This window comes from Vulpes vulpes, chromosome 9 (assembly GCF_048418805.1).
Source record: "Vulpes vulpes isolate BD-2025 chromosome 9, VulVul3, whole genome shotgun sequence".
In the NCBI taxonomy this organism is placed as follows: domain Eukaryota; kingdom Metazoa; phylum Chordata; class Mammalia; order Carnivora; family Canidae; genus Vulpes; species Vulpes vulpes.
Window position 1 is genome coordinate 104,008,420 of NC_132788.1, and position 18,617 is coordinate 104,027,036.

Sequence of the window (18,617 nt, forward strand, 5' to 3'; positions counted from 1 at the left end):
ACCCAGGCGGGCCTGGGAACTCTGCGGGAGTCCCGGCCGCTCCGCTCCCAGGGACCCGGGAGTTGGGCCCAGCGTCCCGGCCCGAGCGGTGAGTAGGTGGCTGTGTCCCTGGGGACCGGGTGGCGGGGCGGGGGTCGGGCCCACGTGAGCGGCCCGCCGGGTGCACAGGGAGCTGGGGAGGGCGTGGGGGCGGCCAGAGCCTCGGCGGGTGGCCAGCCCCAGGGCGCCGTCGGGGAGCGGGCGGGCCTGGCCCAGGACGGAATGAAGGTCTGCAGGATGCGGGAGACCCCGGGACGGGGGGTCTTGACCTGGATCCCTTCCCCTTGCCTGCTGGGACCACAGCCACAACTCCCCTCTGCGAACCCCTGTGTGCTCCAGAACCCTCCGCCTTGGGGTCCTCACCGGCTTGCCCCCCCTGGGACTCTTCAACCCCAAGACTCCCTTGGCGCCCAAGTCCTGGGAGGGCAGCTTGGAAGAGTACGAGGTTGGGAGTCCCCAGGCCTGGGGCCTGGCCCAGATCTGCTGCTAAGCCCCTCCCAGCCCCCCCCCATACACACACCCCTGACCTCAGTTTCTCCCACTTTTTTCCCCTGCTCGTTTTTTCTCTTGTGTAAAAGTCAAAGATTGGACCTGTGTGCTCCAAAGCCTGTTACAGGGCTGACAACTGTCACTGCGTCTCCCTTGCCCATTATTAGCATGGGCTGTGGGGGAGGGGGGGCCGACCAGAAGCACCACCACTGCGGCTTTGGGGAGGCCAGCTGGGGGTTTGGGGAGGGCCTGAGAGAAGCAGGGGTGAGGTATGGGTGGGTGGGGCTGAGGCTGGGCAGGGCAGTACCTGGTCCTGGGAGGATTAGGATCCCCCCCCCCCAGCCTGGCCGAAGAGCAGCCATCCGCCCATCTGATCTCTGCCAGAGTTCCCCTCTGAGGTTCTCTTGGCAGAGACCCTGGATCTCAGCAAGAGGTCCTCACCCACCAGAACAGAGGGGTGCTACCAGACAGATGAGACTTGGGGGTTATGCCTTAAATACCACTTGTAGCTGTGAAACCTTGAGCTAGTTATTTCGCTCCTGGTGAGTCTAGAAAATGAGAGTGGAAAATGGGCAGCGCCCTCCCTCCCCCATCACAGAGCTGGGATAAAAGGAGGCACTGAAAGCATCTGGTGGCCATAAGTTGCATGTGGCCCTGTCATTGTTTTCCTCTAGACGCCCCATCCCTCAAGCCCGCCACCCCGGAGCCCTCCCACCAGCCCTGCTCAGACAAAGGGGGGGCCAGTCTTGTGTCTGTGGAAGCTTAATGGCAGGTTCAGACCATCAAGTTTGAGTCATGGAGACAGATAATGATAACCCCAGTGTCTGCCTCTGATGGTGTTGTGTATATACCTTGTTCCGTGGGAGCCACAGGGCCTCCCACGGGGGACCCTGGGTGTCTCTGCCTTCTTGCCTTGGACACTGGAGTCCTGGTATGGTGGGTGCCAGAGTTCTAGCACCCACAATGGGGAGATGGACCGACGCAGGAAGTTGGTCTCTGCCGTGTATTTCTGTCACAGCCCCCAGAAGTACTCTCCTGGGGTTCAATAGCTGAGTGGGGTCCCTCACAGGGACAGGTCCCCAGGGCAGGGAGAACAGTGGCTGGCTGGAACTGCTCCTGGGTCTCCCCTCAGCTCAGTGTGTCCTGGCTTTGGGTACCCACCTGCATCAAAACGCACACCCCAGAATGCCCCCACGTGTCCCCTTTGACGGCTACAGTGGACATCCGGCCTGTGGGGGCTGTTGAACTCCCCTGTGGATGTTTCTATGATTCCCCGGTGACAGCAGTGATACACTGGGGGACTGCCTCTCAGCTTGTCTTTTAGGACAGGGTGTCACACTGAGTGAAGGATGGGGCATCGTGGCAGGGAGCGTGTGCTCCCTCTGTGCTCCCCCTGCCTGCGCCTGGCTCTGGGTGAGTCAGGGCCTGAGTCAGGGGGCCCTGCCCCTGCCATCCCAAAATGAGGGCCTCTGATGGGATTAGAAGGTGTGGTGAACCGCCCCGCCCTCAGCCTGGTGGGAAGGCCCAGCATCCTGTATCCCTGCCCACCTCCACTTCATCCCCACCCAGGAGTCACCCACGGTCTCACCGGACCTGGGGCCCAAAAAAGGGAGGCAGGGAAGTGTGGAGTGATTGGCTGAGGTGTGGGCCAGGGCCAGGTTCTCCCTAGGAAGTGGGTGGGAGGCGGGGGGACCCGCCAATGGCCCAGATGTCTCCCTTCCTTGCCCAGCCTCCAGGAACCCCACGTGGGAAGCCTGGCATTGTAGAGGAGCACGGATGCTGGGAGGGGCAGGCCAGCCCAGGAGCCCCCTCGGGAGCAGTGGGGGCCTTGCTGCTTTCCTTTCCTTCTGTCCAGCCTGGGGAGGAGGAGGGAGGCTCCCCAGCTGCCCCCCTGGAAGGGTGATGTCCCAGCTTCTGGCTCACGCCCCCATGTGACTTGCTCCTGGCCGTCAGTATCTGAAATAATGATACCTTGGTCTAAAATGAAACCCAGGGACAGACAGAGTGGGCTGGCCGCCCAGGAGCCTGGCAACCCAGCCCCGGCCTGGTTGTAGGTGTCACCCTGGTCTCCCTGCGTTGCCCATTTCCTGATCCTCTCCCGCTCGGCCATCCTGGCACCCCCTACCCCTCCAATCAGGAGGCCCGGTTTCTGTTTTCTGCCTCAGATTCTGGGCACTAAGGCCTCCAGAAACCCAGGTGTCCTAGTCCTCCCTCCCTCTAACTGACCAGCCTTCAGCTTTGCCACTCCCTGCCCCTCGGGCCCTGTAACCAGAGCCAGGCTCCAGCCGGCTTTTCCGGTTGGAGGTTGGAGGTGGTGCCTGGAGCGCCCCTGAAGGGGGTGGGGGGCCCACACCCCGGAAGTCCTGAGCCTCAAACACTCTCTGGCCCAGCGGCCGGGAGAAGCTGGGGCTGGCCGTCCGGACACCAGGTGTCTGGAGTCGGAGCAGCAGAGCGAGTGCTTCGGGCTTGGCATCAAGGGTGGGCGGTGGCTGGGTTCTGGGAGAGGGCCACACGGGCCAGCTGGGGGACAGGGGCCCTGTGGATTGCCCTTCCTGACCTCTGAAAAGGGCAAGCAGCGCCAGATGGGGGCAGGGATCCCAGGGAGCAGGAGTGGGGAGAAGGGTAGTCGCTTGGCTTCACGACGGAGGTGTGAGGTCTGGGGGAGAGGGGCAGGGGGCACACAGCCCTGCGCTCCGCCGGATTTGGGCGGGGCAGGGCACACACTGGGAGCAGAGGCCTGTGTCCGGTTCCTCTGGGGACCCACCACCAGGCGCCCCCTCCTGAGAGTCTCTGCAACCCCTGCCCCCTCCTCTGCCATAGGAAAGATGATTCCGGTGGCCGAGTTCAAGCAGTTCACGGAGCAGCAGCCCGCCTTCAAGGTGCTCAAACCCTGGTGGGACGTGCTGGCCGAGTACCTCACCGTGGCTATGCTCATGATCGGGGTCTTCGGCTGCACCCTGCAGGTGAGGCGCTGAGGCTGGAGGCGGGCCGGGCCGCTGCGCGGGGTGGGGGCGGGGCGGGGGCGGGGCGGGGGCGGGGCCTGGGGGTTCCGGAAGGCTTCCGGTTACTGTCCCACAGTCCCCGAGGCTGGCAGCCTGAAATCCGAGTGGGCAGGGTCGTTTCCTTCCGCGGGCTGGAGGGAGCATGCGTCCCATGCCTTTCTCCCTCCCGGCTTCCCGGTGGCCTCAGGCATCCCTTGGTTTGGAGGTGACATCCCCTCATGTTCCCTCAGTGTGTGTGTCTACGTCCAAAGGACCCAGTCATACCGGATAAGGGGCCACCTTAATGCCCTCACCTTACCTTTTTTTTTTTTAAATTTTATTTATTTATTCATGAGACACACACAGAGAGAGGCAGACACAGGCAAAGGGAGAAGCAGGCTCCCCAGACGGAGCCCGATGTGGGACTCGATCCCAGGACCCCGGAATCACGCCCTGAGCCAAAGGCAGACAGACGCTCAACTGCTGAGCCACCCAGGCGCCCCAGCCTCATCTTACCTTGATCGCATCTGCTCTGCAAAGACTATCTATTCACAAGTATTTTTTTTTATTATTTACAAGTATTAAGGATCAGGACTTCAGTATCTTTCGCGGGAGCTGGCGGGGGGGGGGGGCACAAGCGGGAGAAAACAATTCAATTTAACTCCTTTTTTCAAAGACTGACACTCAGAGGTTTAGCGACTCTTCCAAAACCATGGCCAGCTAGGGACAGTCAGGGACGGGGGGCCTCCTGCCTTCAGCCTGCCTCTCTCGCCCCCAATATGCAAACTGACTTAGCTCCTTGACCCTCTTTCCACCACCACCCCCCAACTCCCAGGTGACACAGGACAAGATCATCTGTCTGCCGAGTCACGAACCCCGGGAGAATTTATCAGAGGCCCCATGCCAGCAACTGCTGCCACGGGGGGTCTCCGAGCAGATGGCGGGCCTTCGGGAGGTAAGCGGCCTCAAGAACAACCTGGACCTGCAGCAGTACAGCTTCATTAACCAGCTCTGCTACGAGACAGCCCTCCACTGGTACGCCAAGTACTTCCCCTACCTGGTCGTCATTCACACGCTCATCTTCATGGTCTGCACCAGCTTCTGGTTCAAGTTCCCTGGCACCAGCTCCAAGATCGAGCACTTCATCTCCATCCTGGGCAAATGTTTCGACTCGCCATGGACCACACGGGCCCTGTCTGAGGTCTCTGGGGAGAACCATAAGGGCCCCGCCTCTGGACGGGTGACGGCCACCGTGGAGGCCTCCGCGGGACCAGGAAAAGCTAATGAGGGTGAGAAGGAAAAGGTGCTGGTGGAGCCTGAGAAGGTGGTGACGGAGCCACCGGCCGTCACCCTGTTGGATAAGAAGGAGGGTGAACAGGCCAAAGCCCTGTTTGAGAAGGTCAAGAAGTTCCGTGTGCATGTGGAGGAGGGGGACATCTTGTATACCATGTACATCCGGCAAACGGTGCTCAAGGTCTGCAAGTTCTTTGCCATCCTGGTCTACAACCTTGTCTACGTGGAGAAGATCAGTTTCCTGGTGGCCTGCAGGGTAGAGACGTCGGAGGTCACGGGCTACGCCAGCTTCTGCTGCAACCACACCAAGGCCCACCTCTTCTCCAAGCTGGCTTTCTGCTACATCTCCTTCGTGTGCGTCTATGGGCTAACCTGTCTCTACACGCTCTACTGGCTCTTCCATCGGCCCCTCAAGGAGTACTCCTTCCGTTCTGTGCGGGAGGAGACCGGCATGGGTGACATACCCGACGTCAAGAATGACTTTGCTTTCATGCTACATCTCATCGACCAGTACGACTCCCTCTACTCCAAGCGCTTCGCCGTCTTCCTCTCCGAAGTCAGCGAGAGCCGCCTGAAGCAGCTCAACCTGAACCACGAGTGGACGCCTGAGAAGCTGCGGCAGAAGCTGCAGCGCAACGCCCGGGGCCGGCTCGAGCTGGCCCTCTGCATGCTCCCGGGGCTGCCGGACACCGTCTTCGAGCTCAGCGAGGTGGAAGCCCTCCGGCTGGAGGCCATCTGTGATATCACCTTCCCCCCGGGCCTCTCGCAGCTGGTGCACCTGCAGGAGCTCAGCCTGCTCCACTCGCCCGCCAGGCTGCCCTTCTCGCTGCAGATCTTCCTGCGAGACCGCCTGAAGGTCATCTGCGTCAAGTGCGAGGAGCTCCGCGACGTGCCCCTGTGGGTGTTTGGGCTGCGTGGCCTGGAGGAGCTGCACCTCGAGGGGCTCTTCCCCCCGGAGCTGGCTCGGGCAGCAGCGCTGGAGAGCCTCCGGGAGCTGAAGCAGCTCAAGGCGCTGTCTCTGCGGAGCAATGCCAGCAAGGTGCCGGCCAGCGTGACTGACGTGGCCGGGCACCTGCAGCGGCTTAGTCTGCACAACGACGGGGCCCGCCTGCTGGCCCTGAACAGCCTCAAGAAGCTGGCGGCGCTGCGGGAGCTGGAGCTGGTGGCCTGTGGGCTGGAGCGCATCCCCCATGCCATCTTCAGCCTGGGCGCGCTGCAGGAACTTGACCTCAGGGACAACCACCTGCGGTCCATTGAAGAGATCCTCAGCTTCCAGCACTGTCGCAAGCTGGTCACGCTCAAGCTGTGGCACAACCAGATCGCCTATGTCCCTGAGCACGTGCGCAAGCTCCGGGGCTTGGAGCAGCTCTACCTCAGCCACAACAAGCTGGAGACCCTGCCCACCCAGCTCGGCATGTGCTCCGGCCTCCGCCTGCTGGACATCTCCCACAATGGGCTACGCTCCCTGCCGCCCGAGCTGGGCCTCCTCCAGAACCTGCAGCACCTGGCTCTGTCCTACAATGCCCTGGAGGCCCTGCCTGATGAGCTCTTCTTCTGCCGGAAGCTGCGGACGTTGCTTCTGGGCTACAACCACCTGAGCCAGCTCTCGTCCCAGGTGGGGGCCCTCAGAGCCCTCAGCCGCCTGGAGCTCAAGGGCAACCGCTTGGAGGCACTACCAGAAGAGCTTGGCAACTGTGTGGGGCTCAAGAAAGTGGGGCTCCTCGTAGAAGACACCCTTTACGAGGGCCTGCCGGCAGAGGTGCGGGAGAAACTGGAGGAGGAATGAAGCAAAGGTGGGGAAGGCTGGGTAGAGGCCTTCTGGATGCTTCCACTGCAGAATCTCTACTACTGTCTTCAAGAGAGGTGGCCAAGAGGGCCCAGGCCAGGAGAGGAGGAGCAGACGCATCAGCCACCATGGGTTCCAGGCAAGATCCTGGGACTGGTTTGTCTGAGAAGAGATGAGAGGCTGTGGATTTGGGGTGGAACGTCGTAGAGGGATTAACTCAGTCATAGGATTCTCAGACCCAAACCACACCTGCGTCTTTGGCTGGCTGTCCTGCCCACACCCCGGACATTCTGGCCTAGTTAGTGCCATATATGGGGGTGGGGCACATCCCAATGGGATTTCAGCCCTTTCCCCCACCCCTCAAAACACCTTAGAGCTGGGGTTCTCTCCCAAGGAGGGGACACAGACACAAGGGACTAGTGAGTGACCCTCGCCCCCAACTTTGATGCCAAATCCTTATTTATAAGTTGTTTGCTACGGACACGCAAAATCAGAAAAATGGTTCTCGTGTTTGGCTATGCATCAAAATCAACATCCCCAAAACAAAACATCCTGGGCCCCACCCCTGAAAGACTGACTCAGGTCTGGCTGGAGGCCAGGAACCTGCCTGCAAATACGCATCCCAGGTAATTCTGATGCAGGTGGTCCTAGACCTGTGTGTTGGGAATTGCGGACCTACGGAATCTGCAAGTCCAGAGCAGGGATTCTGAACCCTTTCTAAGTCCTACACCTTTTGAACATCTGAGAAAAGCTGGGTGTTTCCTTTCCCAGGAAAATGCTCAGGTACACATACATGCAAAGTTCCACAAGCAACTTTAGGCAGTCAGCAAATTCCCCCAGTTTTCCCAGAGGGCCATTCACGGACATCCTAAGGATGGCAGACTCCAGTGTTAAGAATGCCTGCCGAGGAAGTTAAATTTTTCTGAGCAGAGGCAGGGACTTTGTCTTTCCAGTGTTTCCTGTGTGAGAGAGCATCTATCAGTGGGTGCTTAATAAATAATATGAATTATGAGAACTAAACTTCCGATCTCTGGTATCCACTGTTTGTCTAAACCTTCCATTTCGCCAGACCAATAACAGGCAAGCAATGACACTCACATGGCGGAATCAAGGGTATGAGTTTCTGTCCTGGAAGCAGAGGCAGGAGAGACCTGGGCTTATCAGGCATCATCTGCGTAGCTATTTTTTGGAGAACTCCCTTTCCTCTCCATTCCTTATTATTCTTCGGACTCCACACTCTCGCATCTGTTCCACCCGCAAATTGTCACCACGGGAGTCCCCACAAGCCTTCCGCGCCCGCCAGTGTTCCCGTGCTGGACCAGGAGCAGGAAGGGCATAGGGCACAGCCTGCCTGACCTTGACCTCCCGGGCCTGGACACCTCAAGGAGTCTGAAAAATGCGAGCCTCTTCCTGGCAACTGAGAGCAGACGCAAGCTGCTTTCCGAAATCCAGGATGGGGGCATTTTCCCGGGCGCCCACAGACCAGTTGAGCCGCGGGGAGGCCAGGCTGAGGCGCCCTAACACCCAGGCCCATCTTCTGCACTGTCCACGAGCTGGGCTCACATTCCGGGGCTGGGAAGATGAAAGTCCTATAATACCCCATTTGAGGGGGCTGACCTGGAACTCTTCTGGCCCTGACCCTCACCCTGTCCAGAGACCAGGGGTCATGCCCCTGGTCCTGGGGCCCCTCCAGTGACCGAGCCCTACCCCGCCCCTCCCGCCAGCCCTTGGCCAACCCCGAGTTTGCCGAAATAGAAAGGGCTCCCCACGGGCGCCTAATTATGGTGAAGAGACAGCAATTAAGCCTAACAGGGATCCTAATGAAGCACTGTCCCAGACGAGAAAGGCAGTGCTGGGAGAGCGTGGGTGCCAGAAAACAGGCCGGGAGGGGAAGAGCGAGAACGAAGCTGGGGAGGACACGCTGCAAGAGCTACTCCCAGCAACAGGGGCAGAGAAACGAGCCAAGGTTGCGCAGGCGCAGTAAAGGCCGCGCGCGGGATCGCGTCCGCCCCTCTGCACGCAGGCGCGCCGCTCCCCCCGCCCGCCGCTCTGGGCCCAACAGTGTGAATGGATTGCCACACGCAGTCCGCGCATGCGCACCACCAGGAGAGGCGTTGCACGTTGCCAGACGCGAGCTCTAGGTGGCGTCGTCCCTCCAGCGGGGAAGAGGCACGCATGCGCGGAGGTTAGCACGAGGGATGGGCGAGTGCGCGCCGCGGGCATGCGCCGTGCGGGGAGAGACGGCGGCCCGGCGGGGTCATCCAGGCGCAAGCGCAGTGCGGTGTTTGTCTGCCGGACTGACGGGCGGCCGGGCGGTGCGCGGCGGCGGCGGGGAAGATGGCGGCGTCCTCCCTGGAGCAGAAGCTGTCCCGCCTGGAAGCAAAGCTGAAGCAGGAGAACCGCGAGGCCCGGCGGAGGATCGACCTCAACCTGGATATCAGCCCCCAGCGGCCCAGGCCCAGTAAGCACGGCAGCGTGGGGGAGGGGGCGGGCGGGGCGGGGCGCGCGCCGCGGGAAGCCCCGCCCCCGCCGTCAGGCCCCGCCCCCGCTTCCGGGGCGCTCTGGCTCCTCCTCCTCTCCACCCCATACCCCCTGCTGTCGGCTCGCGCGGAGAGGGTCACGGTGACCCGGGGGGCGTGGGGCCGCGGGCTCCCGGGCGGCTCTGCCCCCAACGTAGGGGTTCCCCCTCACGGGGCCTACGAGCCTAGTTACCCGGCAAGGCCCCCCACCTGACGGCCCGCCCCCTCCCCGGGATCCTCAGAGCCTATGTCACCGTCACCTACCCAGAGCCGGAGCCGCGCTCCCTCCAATGCATGCGACTGTGACCACATCCAGGTTCGTCGCAAACACGGACACGTCTCTTCCGACCGGACGACTTCACTCCTGCCATCTCAGTGACTGGCAGGAGGCCCCTTTCCCCTTCGGCACCTGGGTCCCTGTCATACGGTTTAGTGGGGGATGCGCTCACACTCACACACAAGCACACTTGGCCCAGGTGACACCTAAGGTCATTTGATCACTGTAACTCCCTATTCCTCTGACCCCCTTTCCTGTGACTGTGTCCGGTAATCCCTTTTCCCCCCGGGGCGGGGACCTTGTAATTGGGCCTGGGGGGCCCCCTCCCACTCACACCCTACCCACATACACCAGGCCCCCTCACACTTCTCTGACCCGTTTCACTGCCACCATCTTGGTGACTGTCTAGCTTCTCAAAAAATACACACCGAACTCTCAGCTTGGCAACTTTCGCCCACTGGACTCGAGTGACTTCCTCTTTCCTGCACACCCACACTCACCTGGCCTAGGGATACCTGAAGCCAAGGTGGTGATATCTAGACCTCCCAGCCCACACACACCTCCTATCTGATCCCACTATCTCTGTGTATCTCCCTGCATCTTGTCGCCTGGAATCAAAAGCTGCCTCCTCCTGCCCTTCTCCACCCAACAATCACACCTGACCTGGGATTGCCACGACCACTGGACCACTGTCTAGTTTCTTTGTTATGTCTCACTGAACCCCCCTCCCCAAGTCTCTCAGCTGGAGGGCATCGGGTCTTCACCCTCCCCACAGACCTGATGAGTAGCACCTCATCACACACTTTGTGTCTCTCTCTTGAGCTGGCAAATTGCCCTCCTTTGTACTTCTGATTGATCCCTGTAGCTTATGTAGCTCCCTGTGGGTAGCTACAGGTGGTAGCTGGTGGTAGGAGGGGGAACACACCCCCATGTCAGAGTATTGCAGTCACTCCCCATTCACCCAGCCTGATCTTCACGGCCTGACTGCCCCCAGTCCCTGGGTGCGCTCCACACCCCATATCTCTCTCCTGATTTGGGGTGGTGTGGGTTCCTCCCTGGGGCAGAAAGGCCTCCCAGGACTGGAGGGTCCCTGCTGGGCTCTGCAGTGCTGCCTCCCCTGGCCCCAGCATGGATGAGACAGGGCTGGGTCTGGGGCCAGGGGTGCCTTACAGGGTGGCTGTCCCAGAGTGAGGTATGGTGAGGCCCACGGCGGGCAGGCCCCTGAGGAGCCCCCTTCAGGTGTCTGTGTCTGTGTCAGCTCCATCCCATCCTCCCAGTCCTCCCATTTCTGTCGGTTTCTACCCGTCTCTGCAGTTTGGTGCCTCGCGCCTCCCCCTCTTCCTCGTTATGATTTGATTTCTTTTCTTTTGGACAAATCAGTTGTTTCTGTTGTGATTTATCGTGGTGTTGTTTTTTTTCTTCCTTTTCCCCATCCAGTTATTGTGATCACTCTAAGCCCTGCTCCTGCCCCGTCCCAACGAGCAGGTACCAGCCTTTTTATCATCGTCGCTTGGACATCTGCACCATTGACCTAACCGCTGCCCCGCCGCAGAATGCCCTCTCCCCCACCCCCCATGCTGTGTGTGCGTGTGTGCGCCTGTCACTCTTTTCTCCTTCCACACAATCAGTGATCAACAGTGTTTGGCCCACTTGGCCTCTTCTGTGTCCGCTCACCTTCCACTCCTCCCTTCCTGGCGGGCTCAGGTTTGGACTCCCTGGAAGAGGAAGTGGGCTCCTTTACTGACCAGGAGTCTGCCGCCTGTGAGAGGTCGCATGTGTGAGTGAGTGTATGAGAGAGAGAGAGGGAAAGTTGGGCTAGGCCATCGGGCTGTGCCTGTTGATTTGTTTCAACCGTACAGCCAACATGTACTGCCCTGCTCTAGGGACACAGCAGCGAACAGAATGGACCAAGGACCCCTCGTTGTGTGGCTGACGCTCACTGACAGCATTCTCCTGGTCTGGGAGAAGTGGACAAAGCAGTGATGCCTTGTAGAAAAGGCAAAGTAGAGCCAGCTTGGGGTTCTGCAAGGGGTGGTCAGTCGGGGAAGCCTCTGGAGCAGCTGGGATTACAGCACAGGCTCGGGGGAGGTGGGGAGATGTGAATGAAGGTAGAGGAAGCAGCCCGCCAAGGCCTGAGGCCTGAGCGCGGTTGCTTGCGGGTCTGGAGCAGATGGGGAGGGTGTGCACGTGTGTATGTGAGAGAGAGAGTGTGAGAGCAGGAGAGACAGACACCTGGGTGAGGTCTGGTCCAGTTGGCCCTTGTGTAGGGGGAGCTAAATTGGGCAGGTTGTGTGTGTGTGTGTGTGTGTGTGTGTGTAAGACAGTGTGAGGCTGGCCCTGTTCAGGGCTCTCGGCATGTTGTCTGTACATGTGTGGGGGTTTGTGCCATGCGCTGTGTGTGTGCGCGTACATGCGTGTTGGACTGACAGCCTGGTACATCTGTGGCTCCTTTAGGCCATGTGTTTCCATGCGCTCTTGTTCTCTCTCTCTCTTTCTCTCTTGTTCAGCCTTTTGCTCTCACTGTGCCCTCCTGACCTGCCGTGTGGCCTGTCACCACCTCTGTAACCTCTGTTCTTGGGGCCTTTGTGTACTTCTCCTCCCCCCACCTTAGCCACCCTTCACTGGTCACCCTCAAGTCCCCACCGTGTTTCAGTTTGTAGGACCACTGGAAGCATCTCCCTTCCCGCCCCAAGAAGTGTGGAGAGGGTAGGGGTGTGGTCCTCATCCCAGAGAGGACCTGACCATGCGGGGCAGAAAAGGGGCCCAGACACCCCCAGGGAGTGCGAGCCTGGCAGTGTCCCCAGAGAGTCCAGGTACAGGGGAGCATGGGGGCCTTCAGATGCCCCTGAGGTTGTTGAGCCAGAGAGGGAGGGGTTAGGACTCTGACTCTGGCCCTCACAGAGTAGTGAAGCAAGGACGTAACACAGAGAGGGACTAGAGCAGGAGAGAGGGAGCACAGGAGGTGAGGCCTGCAGGCCAGGGCAGGGTGCTGGGCCTGGCCATCTCCCTGGGGTCCCCAGAGCTCTTATTTTGCTCTGACCAGGCATGAGGAGACCTGTATCCCTCCTACGACTGCAGGCTAGGATCACGTAGCTGCTCCCTCGCTCTAGATGTGGCCAGGGTCCCAAGGTAACAAGGCAGAGAAAGTGCCCCGATACCAGCAATTCAAGCATATTTGTCTCTGTCCTTTGGGCCCATATCACCAGGTGCTTGCAGAACTGTGGGAGGAAGGGGTGGACCGCGGCAGGAGGCGTAGGCAGAGGAGAGGGTGTCAGTTGAGGGTTGTGGGAGAGTTGCAGACCCCAGGCCTCTGGGCCATTCTCCACGGAAAGGTCCTCTTCTGGCCCCACTTAGAGAGCTCTTTCAGCCAGTGCCCTACCCAGCTAGGGATCCCATTCCAGAGCACCAGGGCCTGGGGTACGAGGGTTCAGTGGGGGATCATCTGTCTTCTCCAGGGGCACATGGGGCTCTGGTCCCCTACCTTGTTGCCAGCCCAGCCAGGGAGGATCCTAGCCCTTCAGGGAACCTGCTGTCCTGTCCCGGGCCCCTGTCTGGCCTGTCTCTGCAGTGCCTCCTCTGGGCAGCTGGGCCCCAAGTCCTGGCTCCCATCTGTCTGTCTGTCTCCTGCCCTCCCGATCCCCGAATGCCGCCTGCCCATCCTGGGGTGTCCGCTGCCTGCCCGCTGCCTGCCTGCCTGCCTGTAGCATGCCCAAGCTGTCCGCATGCAGGCTGCTGAGAAGACCCCACTGCCTGTCCCGCTCCCCACCCCCCATCCCACCAGCCCTTGGAGGGGCTGTGCCACCTGGATCCCCTCACCCAAAGGACACAGGCCCAGCCTGGTGTCCTGTCCCCCCACCCATTGGCCCCAGCTTTGCAGGCCAAGCCGGGAGGCTCAGAGATGAGCCTGCTGGCTAGAGTGTGGCCCTCCCTGACCCTGGAACAGAATGTGGGGCCCTCGCCCATTACCCCCTGGGTGGTCTACTTGATTCTTACTGGGCAGCCATGTACAGTGCTGCCAACAGGACCAGAACCCAGGCTGATCCTGGCGGGCATTCCCTCCTCGCATGGTCCTGAGTGTGGGCTCTGTGGCCCTGGGCCTGCTTCCCGGGCAGAGGCGGGGAGGAAGGGGACACATCAGGAAGGCTGCCTGGCTGAAGGATGCCGTCAGTCTCTGGGCCGTGATCCTGTGTCAGCATAGACTTGGGGACCATCCCTCAGCCTCTGGGGACCACCTCTCCCTGCCAGCCCACTCCATCTATTTCCAGGTCAGGGGGTGAGAGAAGGACCCTGAGAGCGGCCAGGGAGACCCTAGCTCCTCCAGCCCAGTGGGGTGGGGGTGGGGGTTCTGGGCTGGCCTATCTGATGCCAGGGAGGGGAAGACCAGAGTCCCGAGGCCCCGTAGTGTCAGCTGCTGGCTAACCCCCTCTCACCCGTGGTTCTCACCCCCCTCCCCAGCCCTGCAGCTCCCGCTGGCCAATGATGGCGGCAGCCGCTCACCGTCCTCCGAGAGCTCGCCACAGCACCCCACACCCCCTGCCCGGCCCCGCCACATGCTGGGGCTTCCGTCAACCTTGTTCACCCCCCGCAGCATGGAGAGGTGAGCTGTTGGAACGAGGCCAGGAAGTCAGGGTGGGGAGGGCCACTTTGCCTGCCCTGGGGAGGAGGGTGGTTAAATGTGCAGAAACCCCTGTGTGTTGGGGACTGGGGTGGCCTCAGTTTGGTTGGGATCTTCCTCCACCGGGACCTCCTCCCTGTCCCCCCAGCATCGAGATTGACCAGAAGCTGCAGGAGATCATGAAGCAGACGGGCTACCTGACCATCGGAGGCCAGGTACCACCCAGGCGGGGCTCGGTCTTGGGGTGGGGGCATGGTGCAGAGGCTGGCACATCCTCCAGCTCTGGCTGTCCTTGCCAGCGCTACCAGGCAGAAATCAACGACCTGGAGAACCTGGGGGAGATGGGCAGCGGCACTTGCGGTCAGGTGTGGAAGATGCGCTTCAGGAAGACGGGCCACGTCATTGCAGTCAAGGTGAGGGCTGCCCCTGCCCCCAGGTGGGCCCCCTGCCCCAAGACCCCGGCTCTAAGGCTTCCCTGGCTGTCCACGCAGCAAATGCGGCGCTCGGGGAATAAGGAGGAGAACAAGCGGATCCTCATGGACCTGGATGTGGTGCTCAAGAGCCATGACTGCCCCTACATTGTGCAGTGTTTCGGGACTTTCATCACTAACGTGAGTCCGCACCCATTGGAACAGCCTCCGATGGGGCCCTGCCGCTCTGTGGGCTCCCCGACTCTCTTCCTTGCCCGTCTCTGGGTGTCCCCCCCGGGGCTGGAGTCTGTGTGGGGTGGGCGCAAGGGTGCGGCTGCACCCAAGCCACCCAGTGCCGTCCCCACAGACGGATGTCTTCATTGCCATGGAGCTCATGGGCACGTGCGCTGAGAAGCTCAAGAAGCGGGTGCAGGGCCCTATCCCCGAGCGGATCCTGGGCAAGATGACGGTGGCGGTGAGCAGCTGGGCAGGCCTGTGGCTGGTTGGGTGCCACCACCCCCCACTGAGGCCCATCCCCCCGTCACGGATACCTTCCTGCTGTCCTCGTTACAGATCGTGAAGGCGCTCTACTACCTGAAGGAGAAGCATGGTGTGATCCACCGTGACGTCAAGCCCTCGAACATCCTGCTGGACGAGCGGGGCCAGATCAAGCTCTGTGACTTCGGCATCAGTGGCCGTCTTGTTGATTCTAAGGCTAAGACGCGCAGCGCCGGCTGTGCCGCCTACATGGCAGTGAGTGGGAGCCCCTCAGCGCCTTGGCGGGTGGGCATGAGGGCATCTGGTTGGCACACCTGCCCCGCCCCTGGGGTACATCCTCCCCTTCTTGCCCCCATCAGCCTGAGCGCATAGATCCTCCGGACCCCACCAAGCCAGACTATGATATCCGGGCTGACGTGTGGAGCCTGGGCATCTCCTTGGTGAGTTGGGGCGCCTGCCTTTTGGGCTGGGGGCCCTGTCTTGTTGGGATGCAAAGGGAGGCAGTAAGATGGGAGGGAGGAAGCCATCCTCAGCCCGTCCAGCCTGTTCATCTCTCTCAGGTGGAGCTGGCGACGGGACAGTTTCCCTACAAGAACTGCAAGACAGACTTTGAGGTCCTCACCAAAGTCCTGCAGGAAGAGCCCCCGCTTTTGCCCGGCCACATGGGCTTCTCAGGGGACTTCCAGTCCTTCGTCAAAGACTGGTGAGGAACCCCTGCGCTCTGGGAGGCGGGGCAGGGTCAGGTGTGGCCGGGTGCTCAGAGCTGGGGGGTTTGGGGCTGGAGGGGAGTGGGGCAGCCCCCGACACACACATAACTGTGGAATTGGGAGCGGCTTTGGGTGGGAAGGCAAACGGGAAGGCGAGCGCTGAGGGCAGGGATGCAGACAGGAGCCAGAGCCCCGGGAATTAGGAGTTGGGTTTGGACCCAGCCTGAGCTGGCCCTGGGCAGTTGGCAGGGTGGCCCTTGGGCTTTGCCATCGAAGGTTGTGGACAAGCAGATGCGCCTGCAGGGCTGCGGGGTCCGTGCATCTGGCAGCCACGAGCAAGATTGTGCCCACGTGATGTCCACATTGGATTGTTCCACGGGAGAGCCCCACTTACCTCTCCCGTGAGCACCTCGCAGTCCAGTTTGGGCTTCTGTCGCAGGTGGGATTCCCAAGGGCAGGCCCCGGGTCCTCTGGCTTTTCAGCAGGCAGCACAGGGCCACGAGCACACAGCAGCTCCTTCCCACAGATTCCAAAGACCCCTGTCTCAGAGCTGGGACACCTGAGTCCCTGGGGCAGCCGGGCCCCTCCTTCCCCGACTCTTACTTGTCTTTCCTCTCTCTTCCTTCAGCCTTACTAAGGATCACAGGAAGAGACCAAAGTATAATAAGCTACTTGTGAGTACCTGGGCCCCTCCCCGCCCGCTCCCCTCCACGGGGCGCCTCCCTCCTCCTCTAAGCGCCCCCCTCGGCCCCGCAGGAACACAGCTTCATCAAGCGCTACGAGATGCTGGAGGTAGACGTGGCTTCCTGGTTCAAGGATGTCATGGCGAAGACTGAGTCACCTAGGACGAGCGGAGTCCTGAGCCAGCACCACCTGCCCTTCTTCAGGTAGCCACGTGGTGGCGGCCAGCCCCACCGGGGCCAGGGGCATGGCCACAGGCCCCCCCTTCCCCACCTGGCCACCCAGCTGCCCGCCAGGGGAGACCTGGGACCTGGACAGCTGCCGAAGGCTGAGGACAGAAAGTAGGGGGCGCCGACCCACCCCCGACCCCCTGCCCAGCGGCCGTGGACAGACGGGCTCGCCAGGCCCCAGCCCTTCCCGTCCCGGGGTCAGCCGGCCTCCCGGGGTCAGCCGGCTGTGCGCGTCCCCCTGACAGACACTGTGAACGGAAGACAGCAGGCCACGAGCAGACTCGCTATTTATTCAGTCGTAACCTCTGGGCTGGGGCGGCCCCCAGGGGCCCGGAGAGAGCCGCCCATCCCTCCCCTGCCCCCCTCCGCAAACATGCTCCCTGCCTCCATTCCCCCTCTCACCCCGTCTACCTCTCTGGCTTTCCCCATCTCCCTCCCTGCCTCTGCCTCTCTCCTGGCCACACTCGGGCTCTGCCCCCCCCCCCCGGGGGGGGGACTCAGTCCACTTAGGTCTCCGGCGATGGCGAGTCAGTCGGCTGGTGTCCTCGCCCCAGGAAGGCAGGCTGGGCATTAACGACTGCAGCTGGGCCTGGGCTGGTCTCTCTCTCTCTCTCTCTCTCTCTCTTTCTCTCTCTCTCTTTCTCTCTCTGTCTCTCTTTGATCTCAGGGGGTCCTTTTTGGAGTTTATTGTATTTTATTGTACTTGGTGGGGTGTCTGGGGTTGGGGGGGAGAAGAGTTTCTTCTCACGGGGGTTTGTCGGTACCTTCAGAAACTTTTACCAAAGTCATGTTTAGCTGCTTGTGGTGGAGCCCCCGACCGCCTGTGGGTCCAGGCGTCTGGGGCCGGGGGCCGAGCCCCAAAGGTGGGCTCTGGGGAGCTCTTCCTCCCTCGGGGCTGGAGACTGGCCACAGCTGGGGCGGGGGCTGGTGAGTTGAGGACCTCAGGGGGCGTGGAGGGAGCCCAAGGGGCCGTGGCCACACAGGGTGGCCTTCAGGGACGGCGGGCGCAGGGCACGGTGAGGGCAGCGTACGCTGCCGCGGCAGGGAGGTGGTGGAGGGAGTCAGTGGCAGGACCGAGGGCCCTGGGGCCCCAGGGAAGGCAGGGATGGAGGGTGCAAGGGGCGGGTGTGGGGGGTTCGAGGATGTGTGACAGGATGGAGGTGGGGCTGGCTGAGGGCTGGGCGTGTGCAGACAGTCATGCCCTTGGAGTGCCCCTGAGCGCCCATCGACTCCCCCAGAGCTGGCCAGTCCGCAGGAGCCCTCTGCAGCAGCCCCGAATGGGAGGGGGTGTGTTTCCTTTTTGTTGGTGATGCATGCAAATCAAGTGGACAACAAAACAAAAAAAAACAGAAACCCACAGAACCACAAAACCAACACCAAAGGTGAGGAACTTGGCCGGACGTAGCAGACGCCGTCCAGGCCTAGGCATCACTGTATCCTGTCTGTCCTGTTGACTCTCGTTCCTGCTCCATACTGACAAAACGCCGCATGTTCAAAAGTACTCGAGTTCTCTGCTCTCTGTCCCCCCCCATGCCCCCCTCCCCCGCCTGGGAGGGGAGCGGCCGCCTTCTCTTGCCCCAGTCCCCTTTGTGAGGGGATGGGGGCAGGGCGGGGGGCCACCAGGCCTGGCCCCCCACCCTCCCTCGCCTGGCCCAGCCACGGGGGGACCTTAGTAGGTAGCTGGAAGGTTCTGTGGCTGGGTGCAGGGCCAGCGGAGGCCCTGGGGCCAGCCACCTGGATTTATTTTTATTTAACTATTTCTGTTTTGTGAGTGTGTCTGCCCGCCCCTGTCCCCCCTTCGTCACGAAGTGGGGGTCCTGGGGGGGAACCTCTTCTTCCCCTCTGCCTCTTTCCTGTCCTCTCCCTCCGTCGCCAGTCACCAGCCATCCTTCTCGACCAGGCAGAGGGTGGAGCGGGCAGGCAGGGGCCTGGGGTGGCCTGGCACAGGCCACCGGCCCACAACCCCTTCTCTGGTCGCCAGTATTCCCCCCCCCCCCCAGCCCTTTTTAAAACGAAATGCTCTCGTTTGTAAATCCTTAGACGCTTGAGAATAAAACCCCTCCCTTTTCTTCCATCGAGTCTGTGGTTTGTC

General features: G+C 61.4%; 2 protein-coding genes across 5 annotated transcripts; both read left to right on the forward strand.

Moving 5' to 3' along the window:
• Window positions 1-7,608, forward strand: LRRC8E (leucine rich repeat containing 8 VRAC subunit E). 2 transcript variants are annotated; one of them, XM_072721562.1, is made up of 3 exons: window positions 1-88; window positions 3,349-3,491; window positions 4,345-7,608. In XM_072721562.1, the coding sequence occupies exons 2-3, from the start codon at window positions 3,354-3,356 to the stop codon at window positions 6,586-6,588; spliced, it is 2,382 nt and encodes a 793-aa protein (XP_072577663.1). In that variant the 5' UTR covers window positions 1-88; window positions 3,349-3,353; the 3' UTR covers window positions 6,589-7,608. The 2 variants fall into 2 exon arrangements, with proteins under 2 accessions (XP_072577663.1, XP_072577664.1); XM_072721563.1 differs by lacking the exon at window positions 1-88 and adding an exon at window positions 2,875-3,006.
• A 1,215-nt stretch (window positions 7,609-8,823) lies between these two features.
• Window positions 8,824-18,599, forward strand: MAP2K7 (mitogen-activated protein kinase kinase 7). 3 transcript variants are annotated; one of them, XM_025985667.2, is made up of 12 exons: window positions 8,824-9,049; window positions 10,822-10,869; window positions 13,840-13,981; window positions 14,148-14,214; window positions 14,299-14,412; window positions 14,491-14,610; window positions 14,777-14,884; window positions 14,983-15,162; window positions 15,267-15,347; window positions 15,468-15,610; window positions 16,243-16,288; window positions 16,371-18,599. In XM_025985667.2, exons 1-12 carry the CDS (start codon window positions 8,926-8,928, stop codon window positions 16,503-16,505), a joined length of 1,308 nt encoding a protein of 435 aa, XP_025841452.1. In that variant the 5' UTR covers window positions 8,824-8,925; the 3' UTR covers window positions 16,506-18,599. The 3 variants fall into 3 exon arrangements, with proteins under 3 accessions (XP_025841452.1, XP_025841453.1, XP_025841450.1); XM_025985668.2 differs by lacking the exon at window positions 10,822-10,869 and having other exon boundaries at window positions 8,839-9,049; XM_025985665.2 differs by lacking the exon at window positions 10,822-10,869 and having other exon boundaries at window positions 8,847-9,049; window positions 14,148-14,412.
• The last annotated feature ends 18 nt before the right edge of the window (window positions 18,600-18,617 follow it).

Excerpts from the sequence above, each read along its gene's own strand:
- LRRC8E (XM_072721562.1), top strand. The coding sequence starts at position 3,354 with ATGATTCCGGTGGCCGAGTTCAAGCAGTTCACGGAGCAGCAGCCCGCC. Across the intron at positions 3,492-4,344 it reads TCTTCGGCTGCACCCTGCAG|GTGACACAGGACAAGATCAT; the intron begins GTGAGGCGCTGA and ends CCCAACTCCCAG.
- MAP2K7 (XM_025985665.2), top strand. The coding sequence starts at position 8,926 with ATGGCGGCGTCCTCCCTGGAGCAGAAGCTGTCCCGCCTGGAAGCAAAG. Across the intron at positions 14,413-14,490 it reads GCCACGTCATTGCAGTCAAG|CAAATGCGGCGCTCGGGGAA; the intron begins GTGAGGGCTGCC and ends CTGTCCACGCAG. Across the intron at positions 14,885-14,982 it reads TGGGCAAGATGACGGTGGCG|ATCGTGAAGGCGCTCTACTA; the intron begins GTGAGCAGCTGG and ends TCCTCGTTACAG.